The sequence below is a fragment of the Nymphalis io genome, chromosome 23 (assembly GCF_905147045.1).
Source record: "Nymphalis io chromosome 23, ilAglIoxx1.1, whole genome shotgun sequence".
Lineage (NCBI taxonomy): Eukaryota > Metazoa > Arthropoda > Insecta > Lepidoptera > Nymphalidae > Nymphalis > Nymphalis io.
Genome location: NC_065910.1, coordinates 10027029 through 10037076, shown reverse-complemented (window position 1 = coordinate 10037076; position 10048 = coordinate 10027029). Strand labels below are relative to the sequence as shown.

Genomic DNA, 10048 nt, shown 5'->3' with positions numbered 1-10048 from the left:
AAATTTACTACAATTAAAAGTATATCATACATGAAAAAAATGTTTTTTTTAACAGCAAACTTTGTCACAAAATATTCGTCAATAATTATATTTTTTACATCAAAAAAACAAATGAACCTAAAATATGTTGATAGTGTGACCGTACCCTATTTATTTTCATGATTAACTTTTTTTAAATAATATTTTAATGAAATTGATTATTGTTTGTAATTAAATTATATTAAATTAATCCCGATATTAATTTCTTGTTAGATATTATATCAATTTTAATCCTTGGAGTATAGAATTCATGTGTTTAGGCAAGTACGTGCATTTTGCGAAAACTATTCTTAGTTATTCCATTCTCTTATCTCTATGGATCGTCCGTTATCTATGATAAATGAAAAAATATTAAATATGGCGATCATTGCATTAATACAGTTCAATTAAATAGTATTTTTTTGTCTTGACTCGTGATTAATTGATTTTAAAAGTATTAGTGTTTTAGGTGTTCTAAGGATTAACTGTTGTACAGGAAAGTCTCAGCAGGTAAAAATATATAACGTGAGAGAAAGGTTTTCGCCGTTGTTATTCGTAGGGCTCATCGATGATCGAAACTTGGGATCAACGTCAAAGGGTTTGTAAGTACTCTTGTTTCATTATGTGTGATGTTCGCAGGCCATTGCGATGTCGTGGAGAGATCGAGACGAGCGTACATCCCGCTGGGGTGAGAACAGGCCCCGTTCTCCCGTGTGGGAGAACCGTCGCAGCGCTAGTCCCGACAGAAGTAGGCAGTTGTCACCGAGGGATCGGCAAAGAGATCGACGCGAACGTCACGAGAGATACGACCGTGATCGGGAACGTCGTGATCGTGACCGTGATCGCGAAACAGATCGCTATAATCGCCGTGATCGTTACGACAAAACGCGTGACCGTGAGCGCGATAGGCGCCGATCACCTCGTCGCTACGATGATAAAGACGTGCCCAATCCACCTTCACCCCCCACTATTAGTGGTGATTTTGAAAAATGTACCGAATCTCTTTCTAGCAGCCGCTCCGGTAGTCGTGAGCGTCAAGACAATTTAGAAAGCTTTGATAACAAATATGATAGAGATAAGCATGACGATCAAGCAGCAAACGCTTCCCCTGGCGATTGGTTTTGTAAATGTGGCTCATATAACTTTAAAAGACGACAAGTATGTTACAGACGGAACTGTCAGGGTAAAAGATCAGAAGGTGTAGTGTATGGAGGTGATTCAGAAAGGGGGAGTGCTCCTGATGCAAACTCAGGAATAACAAAGAGATTGTTATTTAGAAGACTTGATGCTCTTACAACAGAGGAGAAAATTTTAGAAGCTATAAAAGACTGGTGTTCAAAATCTATTTTAGATTCCATTGCTGGTATAACTATTGGACGGGAAACCTTAACCGGTGCATCAAAGTGCCTTGCTTACATTAATTTCAATTCAATTGCTGATTCAACAGCTGCATATTCCGAACTCATTTCATTAGATCCCCCTTTGAAAATAGATGGCAGAGAAGTACTAATAACATTTTACAATGAACCACAAAAAGTACAAAAACCAGTCAATTGTAATTCAGAATACTCTAATTATTATGGACAAATGGGTAGTTTTAACTCTACACAAGCAATGTCTGAAGCTGACAGAGTAAATGCAGCTGCAGCGGTTGCTCAATCTGCCATCTCAGCTGCTCAAGCCAGACAGATGGCTTGGACACCTGTTTCTGTGCCAGTATTTGTTGCCTCCTCCGCACAAGCTACTCCTGTTGCTAACATTCCTACCGGTGATGGTAAAACTATATACAGTGCTCCAGATGTACGGACATTCATGTATGATGAGACATCCGGTTACTATTATGATCCAGCAACTGGGTTATACTATGATGGCAATACTCAATACTTTTTCAATAGTCAGACCAATCAATACATGTATTGGGATTCTACTAGCTCGACATATATTGTTGCATCACAAAGTTCAACAAATTCAGATCAGCCAAAGTTGCAAAACCCTCCACAACCAAATGCAGACAATACCATCACAAAAGAGCCAGAGGAAAAGAAAAAGAAAGACAAAGAAGATAAAGTAAAAGTTGCTAAAAAGATAGCCAAAGACATGGAAAGATGGGCTCGTACTTTAAATCAGAAGAAAGAGAATGCCAAGAGTAATATTGTTATGGAACAACCACTCGATATGGGAGCTAGCAAAGGGTCTGCCGATATAGGATTTTCTGTGCTGGGTGCTGGACCATCTCCCACACTTACGCATGTCAGGGAACTGTCTCCTCCTCCTATCTCCACTGATGATTTCCTTATGAAAAAGTCTGAAATAAACATATTTGATAGTGATGAAGGAATAATAGATTGGTCAAAACTCACTTGTTTGATTTGTAAAAGAAAGTTTCCTTCAACTGAAGTATTGACAAAGCATAAAACATTATCAGATCTTCATAAGCAAAACCTAGCAGATTTTAGAAAAAAGAGTGAGTTGATGCCTCAGACAAATGGATACAGAGACAGGGCAGCAGAAAGGCGAATGAAGTTTGGGGAAGATGATCCACCTCCAATCAGAAAACGATATGAGCCACCTGAGGTCCATGCACCTGTAATGTCACACCCACCCCCTTCAGTTGTAGATACTATAGGTGGAAAAATGTTACAAAAGATGGGATGGTCAGAGGGTCGTGGTCTTGGTAAAGAGGAGCAAGGCAGGATAGCCCCTATCGAAGCAGAACAAAGACCAAGCTTGGCTGGATTGGGACAGAAAAGAGGCATATACACGCCTACCCCTGGGCTTACATATCGAGACACGGTGAAGAAGCTCATGATAGCTAGATACAAGGAGGTTGTGGGGCAGGAGGAAGGAAATAAATAGGTGGGTTCATTTTTAATTTTTCCTACTAAAACTTCTTTGTTGCAGGTTCACTGGCTCGAGGTCAGTATTGTATATCATAAAGCAGTTTAAAACTTTAATAATAAATTACATGTTTGTTATTTTGAGTTAAATATATTACAATACATATTACTAGGTTATTTTACAAACCTTTGTTCTAAAAATGATAATATAAAATGTCATAATTAAACCAACAGCTTATAAATATCATTTGGTTATTAATTTGTTATTGTTTACTTCTAAGCATATGAACAAATTATTTATACACGAGAAAAATGTTTTCTAAAGCAAAGAAGAACCGTTCTAAATTTTAACTGCAACACTTTCTGGACCTAAAACGCCTAGAAGTGGCTTTATGGGGTAATTTGGTTTTGGTCGGTCATTGCGGCGAATACACGCACTGTCTAATCCTTTGATTCTGTGTTCACTACACTAGATGTGGCGCCGCAAAGCTTCAAAGGGCCAGCGCTAAAGATATGCCCGGCTAACATCTGGTGAGTTTTATATGAAGATGTCATTTACTATTATTATATAGGTACGTAAACTTTCCCTACAGGGGCGACAGAGGTAAATATGAATAGCTGAAATGGCCGTCGACGGAACTAATATTCAATATGTTTTTTACAGCATTTCATTATTTTTTTTACAGAATGCGCTACATGCCTCTTTACGAGATTGTTTTGGTTTACATATATATTTGTTGTAAATAAAGAAGCGGCTAAACTCGTAAACAGACTTGTAGCTTGTGCGAATGCACTCGATGTGAATATTGATTTTCATCAATAATTGCGTTATACTTTGAACATTACAAAATGATCCCAATAAAGTTGAAGTGTAGCGCATAATTTAGTTCATCCAGCAAAAACAGCAGCTTCGGACATTGTACGGACTATTTGAGACTTAGTTGGACATTATTGCCATAGAACAAAACTGTGATACGTCCTGTGATATTTTGTGTGTGACATTACGAAGAAACGGTGATTGTGAACTTGGCGTACAGCTTACTGACGAATGTGACCATTTATATTACAGAACCAGCCGGCGGCGAGTCTGCGTGCCAAAACAAAGTTCAATTGTTTTTGTATGAATTATCAATGAGCGATAACCATTTTTTTTTTTTGTAGATTATGATTTTTTTTTAAACATAGCGTTAGGTATATCGTTAAAATGTATTTTTACCTAAAGATTATTAGAGCAACACGGTGTTGTAATTGACATCTCTTGTGAGCGTTCAAATAAAAAAATAATTTAATAATGTATAATGTAAATTTTTATGAATTTATTACGCACATAAACAAGAAAGTTTTTTTTTTAAATTTTATTTTAAAACCATTTTTTTTGTTGACGACTCTGATGTAATTTAATTTCTCTTTATATTTTTTGGTTATAAGAAAAAAATAACATTTTTTACTTTCCTTATTAATTACTTAATATATAAAAATATTCGAGCGTCTTTAGCGAGGCTTTCGCGTGAGTTTATCTTTAAGAAAAAATATTATTTTATTTCATTATGCATTTAAATATATAAGCAATATTTAAATACATGCCTTCTGTAGGATAGTGAGTATAAACATAAACTTTAAATGGCAGAGATTTAAATAAATTTAGCTTTTTACAAGTTATGTGTATACGAAATAGGAATTAGGTTTTATGTAAATATAGATCTATAGAATAGTTTGATATATTTAGAATTATATCATTTGTACTGTCACCATAATTAAACTGTTGATTGTTTTTTTGTCTTTTATTTATAATTCGAATGTTGCCTAAGGTTGTACCAATTATAATTGGTTTGTTCTAAGTAAAATGAAACGAAGTCTTGAGTATTAGCATATTTTCGTTTTACTAATTTAAATAAACGTTAATTTGTTAAAAATGACCGCCATTGCGGCAACACTATTTTTGAGTTAATTTATAATATTTATTGTGGTTGATGAATTAACTTTTTTTTCTTATTTTCTGAACTTTTAATATCTACTCAGTATAAAGTACAAAAAAAAAAAATACACTGACATTTGAAATTAATTTACTGCAAGTAACTACGAGTCTCGCTTTATTTCAAATAAACAGTAGGTACTCCGTACTATTGGTTGATGAATTTGCAAAGGCAAGGAAAGCAATCCTCCGTGCTCTTAATATGTTAAACCTATAATTTTAATTTAAAAATAATATTTAGGTAATAAATATTTTTAAATATACAATATCTTTATTTGAATGTACTTGATAAAAATAATCTTAAATGATGTAAAAATATTTTTATTCTAAACATTAAATGCTTAACTCCCCCTGTAGGTAGAGTAGCCGTACGGACTGAGCAGTAACGGTACGTGGTAGTGTTCGTCTTCCTTCGTTTTGAAAACAATCTGAAATAAAAAAAAAATCATTAGGATAACGTGTGGCTCATACATTTTAATATAAAGAGTTCATTAAATATTAGTGTTATATACTTCGTTGAAAGGCTCAAAAATAAACATATTTTTAAAAATAAAAAAGTAATTTTTCACCATTTGCTTACTTCTAAGCTACGATAGATTTTGATGGAATTTTTCACGATAATCGTTCATATTGAATTTAATATTTTAATGTAGTACCGGATTAAGTTCTCGACAACACAATCTGCCGGTTATAAATTTATAAACCGCAGTAACCACTTACACGTTTGAAAATTGAGAAAAATGTTAATAAATTACTTTCAATTTACTTTTCATATATCTGAAACAACAATACTGAGTATTGCTATTCGGCGGTAGAACTTGTGAAAATGTATGTTATATTGCCAAATTTTACGTAATGATTTTGCGAAGTTGTGAATAAATAAATATGTAAAATTGTTGTAGTGATATAGTCGATGTTTGATTTTGGGTTTCTATTGAATGTAGGTTAGGTTAAGTTAGTAAACAAGCTCTCACGTCGCGGAGATACTTACTTCCACATATGGGTACAAAGTTTCCTGACTGCTTCTCTTGTAATGATCCTCGACGTTGAATTTTAGTTTGTACGTTCCTTCTGACATAGAATCCCTTGAGAACGGAAACTGTATCCTTCCATCGCTAGATGTCACTGTATTATGCCATAACGTCCAACTGTTGTCTTTCTTCTTGTATAACTCCACGAACATTCCCGCAGCGGGCCTGCCTGTGGATATATCAAGCACGTGAGTGGACAGTACGGGCCGAGACATTGTCACAGTATACGTATTGTCACTACTCGAGTGCGACATAAGAGAGATATGGAAGTTCAGGAAGGTCGAGCGGCACTGCGTTAAGTTACGTCTGCGCTGTGTATTTACTTACTACTCGCTACTTTAACTTATGTTCATAATGGATTATTACGGTAAACGAAACAGTTGTTAGGACTAATTTGTTCTCAATTAGTAAGAAAAAAACATTGACACTTGTTTTATTATTGTAAACAAAATTAGATAAATTTTTATTGTAGTTGTAAGTGTAGTTATTACATAATTATGTATGACAAACACTTATAATTTATGAAACAAAAGTAATAAAGTACATTATCAATATATATATATATATATATTTCTTAATTCAATCGTGGTAGGGCTTTGTGCAGACCCACCTGAGTGGGTACACCTATTCCGATTTGAAAAGTGAATTGAGCACGGAACGAATATAAACATATACTAATACATGTTAATATATGACAAATGAGTCGTCTTTTCTGGATTCGATTATGTGCTCCACGTTACATTCCACGTTGCTAAGCAACTAGGCAATCTTGGCCTAACATAAAATGTAATATATTATTTTGTAATATCGCTAATGTGCCTACGCCCTTACTTACCAGTATGCGGCTTTGAATGATAGCACAATCGCATGAGAATATTTTTTATAAATATTCAATGTTTAATGTATTTTTACATAATTGTAGTTTTATCAAAAAAAATTGTTTTAATAACTTTATCAAAATAGAACTTGCATTATTTAAAAGTTAAATTAAGTTTTATTTTAATAACGTTATCATATCGTTATCATTGTGTGCATAACGCATCAATAGAACTAAATCGGTTAAAATATTATTATTTTACAATTACGTTCTTTGTTTTATCTCTCTCTCTTATATTATATATACACCGAAATGCATATTTATTAAAGTTTAGATAAAGAAAAAAACTAATTTAGGCGATGTACCTAAATGTCAGTCCTATGTAAATTTACATATAATAATTTGGTTTTAAACGCTAACAAAATAAAATGTGTTTACACTGCCTAATGTAAAGTAACAGCGCCTAAGTTGATGTTAGACAATTTCTTAATATGTATTTGTATGGATTTAATATTATGTTGGGGTAACTATTAATTTATATAAAAGAGCTGTTATGGCTATTAATTTAAAATTAATCTCTCGATACATTAAAATTGGAATACTTCACAACCCAGTGGCAGATTATTTTAATAGAAATAGTGGCAGATATTGTACAAACATTCACATGTCCCCGCTATGTTCCTATTCGTCCTTGGCGAGGTGTTCGCTTCCCTAATATTTTTTATTACTAATTAATAAATTTAAATCTCATGCTAAAACCGTGATAAGAACCTAAGACTTATTGCTCAATAACAGATTACACTCGTATAGATAACATCTTTGGAGTATGTAAGTAATTCGAGTATGATATATGCGTGGTGTTGGTACTTAATTATTTTCTTGCAGGATAAATATAAAATGAATTGTATTTAATTAAAATACCATAAATACATACGCCGTTGAATTGGTGGGCAAGAGTAACTAGGTACCTACTGAGTTTCTTGTCGGTTATTATCGATTCGGAAAATAGTATATTCCAATTATTAACTTAAAATTTAATTTCGTCTTGTAAAATAATTATATCAATAAAGATTGTTTCATTACAAGACACGAATTTTGCATTGTGTCGATCCTCTTCTACTATCTGGCAAAAGGAGGATTTATGTTGAAAGACAGGTTATGAGTAAAATCCAATTTTTGTGCTCAAATTTTTATTAAAATATTTAATCAGCAGCAACCGATCTCGAATCTACGTTTTTTCTTATATAATTATTCTTTATATATACGTCCGGGTGGAGAACATCCTTCCGCGTGTCGACGTTACCGTCTATAATGACGTTCGGTCCCGTTTTCATAAAGCCGTGAAACCCGTCATTTTGACCAAACATGTTGACGCTTGGCTCACCGTGTTTCAAGTAGTCTATTCTCCAAACCGGTGGGTCGGCTGGTTCCATCTTGTACGAGAAGTGTTGGTGCTTCCTCGTCAGGGTCATGTCCGGTATTTCGACTGACATGGATAGCTTTTCTTCGGAGTTTTCAGCGAAATCCTCTTTAGTATTTCTGTTGGTTTTATCCCTGTATTTCACTTTGTGTGGGTAAAACTTGCGGAGTTTCTTTCTGTTATAAACCGCTGTGGGAGTCTTGGTTTTGATTTTCTTTCTTTTCTCGCGCGTGTCTTTTCTATAATCTTTTTTAACGAAGTAAAAATTCTGCGCTTGTTGGTTCAGAAAATCGTTGTTCACAATGGGGAAGAGTGTCAGATATCCGGGAAAGGGCGTCGTCTTCTCAAAAGAAAGTTTCTTGTAGTTAATTTGTTGTATCGATTTCTCTATTAATTTTTTGAGCGCTTTGTCTTTGAGGATCATGTTACAAGGTATCGTGGGGAAGTTTTTACATAGAACGTTCTGCATTTTGCTAATTATAAGTTGACTTTCTTCCTTCTCCTCGGAGTAGTCGTTGACTTTGCGGAAGTTTGATACCATTTTGGTCATAAGTGCATTGTTTCTCATTACTTTGGCATCGTTCGTTGCTAGGAATATTATTGCAGTTATAAATAATACTTGCATGTAAGACCGCATCGTTGTGTGATATCTGCAAACAATATGTTATTCTATGGACAAAATCTGAATACACTTTGATAGTAAAGATTTGATAGAAAGTTTGATGCTTCAAAGCCGGTTGGATCGTCATGTGGCAGAATATCATTTACATTTCCCAAGCAAATTCGCTTATGATGTTTTCCTTCACCGCCGAGCACTAGATTGATTATAAACACAAATTAAGTACATTAAAATTCAGTGGTGCCCTCCTGGTCTTACAACTTACACTATGTGTTTAATATTCAAGTATCCTAACTATTGAGAACCCGGTTTGCCTGATAGTACAGACCAACCAAAATCAAATCAATCTCAACCAAAACCTAAACTAAACCAGTTACTGAATAGATTTAAGGTTTTGAAAGAAATAAGACTTAATACTATTGTCTAGTTTAGTTTGTCGCTTGAGATGAGGACCGATTTAGTAAAAATGTAATTAAAAACAATTTTAAATCGTCTGAACACTTACTGGTAACTTCTAATCGTGTCGACAACCACGAAATCAGTTCGAATACTGTTAAAACTTACTGATATTACACAAAACTTATGAAGGATGTTTGTGTTACAGTGCACGGGGGTAATTATCAACACTGGCGTATGTTTATAAGCATTTTTGTCGACACTATTAGTTTGGTCAGGTGACAACAGAACACGGTAAAATAACATAATCACCTGATAGAGGATAACGTAACATACATATCATATATTACAAAAAAACGGTCCGTACCGGGCTTAAGTCAAGGAGCTCGGTATATGACCTTATATACATATGTCTTATCGGATTTCCAGCCGACATTAAGATGTAGAAGTAGCTGAAATAAACAACGCGGGTCGTAGGTAACCTATCCACACCAGTCAATAATCTAACAATTGTTCTTGAGCCACGAGTCGGTCGAAAAGTAAATACATTTCATTTTAAATTTTAATACATGCAGTTTTATGTTCTTACTATTAGTTCTATAACTATGTAAGAAATCACTAACTCAGTAAAAAGTTATTGAGTTAAGTTAAGGGCCAATAAAAAGTTATTGAGTTTTTCTGTCAAAAATTCTCAGTAGCAGCCCGGAGTCTGAAAGTTGATAGTGTGTACACTTCCGTGCCTCGGTAAGCCGTTGATCCTGCGCTTGAACTCTTTCCGGTCGTGTCGGATTGCCGGCCCATCGGATGATGAGAGTTAGGGAATAGAGAGTGCATACTTGTGCACTATAACATGCCCTACGCTCTCTCTTAAATTAAATTGTTGATGATATTTTAATAAACTTGAAAATTATGAGCAAGTTACAATTATATCATCTCAC

General features: G+C 34.3%; 2 protein-coding genes across 5 annotated transcripts; one reads left to right on the top strand and one right to left on the bottom strand.

Moving 5' to 3' along the window:
• Positions 1–363: 363 nt before the first annotated feature.
• On the top strand, positions 364–4628 carry LOC126777508 (RNA-binding protein 5-A-like). Of its 3 annotated transcripts, XR_007670062.1 has the most exons (4): positions 364–528; positions 658–2874; positions 3329–3386; positions 3925–4628. XR_007670062.1 is itself a non-coding variant. In XM_050500532.1 (3 exons), exon 2 carries the CDS (start codon positions 667–669, stop codon positions 2872–2874), a length of 2208 nt encoding a protein of 735 aa, XP_050356489.1. In that variant the 5' UTR covers positions 364–528; positions 658–666; the 3' UTR covers positions 3329–4628. The 3 variants fall into 3 exon arrangements, 2 of the variants coding, with proteins under 2 accessions (XP_050356489.1, XP_050356488.1); XM_050500532.1 differs by having other exon boundaries at positions 3329–4628; XM_050500531.1 differs by having other exon boundaries at positions 658–4628.
• Positions 4629–5076: 448 nt separating this feature from the next.
• Positions 5077–9283, bottom strand: LOC126777576 (uncharacterized). 2 transcript variants are annotated; one of them, XM_050500642.1, is made up of 4 exons: positions 8980–9161; positions 7979–8745; positions 5819–6027; positions 5077–5255 (listed from the first exon to the last, which is right to left on the bottom strand). In XM_050500642.1, exons 2-4 carry the CDS (start codon positions 8730–8732, stop codon positions 5169–5171), a joined length of 1050 nt encoding a protein of 349 aa, XP_050356599.1. In that variant the 5' UTR covers positions 8733–8745; positions 8980–9161; the 3' UTR covers positions 5077–5168. The 2 variants fall into 2 exon arrangements, with proteins under 2 accessions (XP_050356599.1, XP_050356598.1); XM_050500641.1 differs by lacking the exons at positions 5077–5255; positions 5819–6027; positions 8980–9161 and adding an exon at positions 9220–9283 and having other exon boundaries at positions 7860–8745.
• Positions 9284–10048: the final 765 nt, after the last annotated feature.

Coding starts and splice junctions, on each gene's coding strand:
- LOC126777508 (XM_050500532.1), top strand. CDS start 667: ATGTCGTGGAGAGATCGAGACGAGCGTACATCCCGCTGGGGTGAGAAC.
- LOC126777576 (XM_050500642.1), bottom strand. CDS start 8,732: ATGCGGTCTTACATGCAAGTATTATTTATAACTGCAATAATATTCCTA. Junction 6,028..7,978: donor ACCGAACGTCATTATAGACG/GTAACGTCGACA, acceptor ATATATCCACAG/GCAGGCCCGCTGCGGGAATG. Junction 5,256..5,818: donor CTTTGTACCCATATGTGGAA/GTAAGTATCTCC, acceptor TTTTTATTTCAG/ATTGTTTTCAAAACGAAGGA.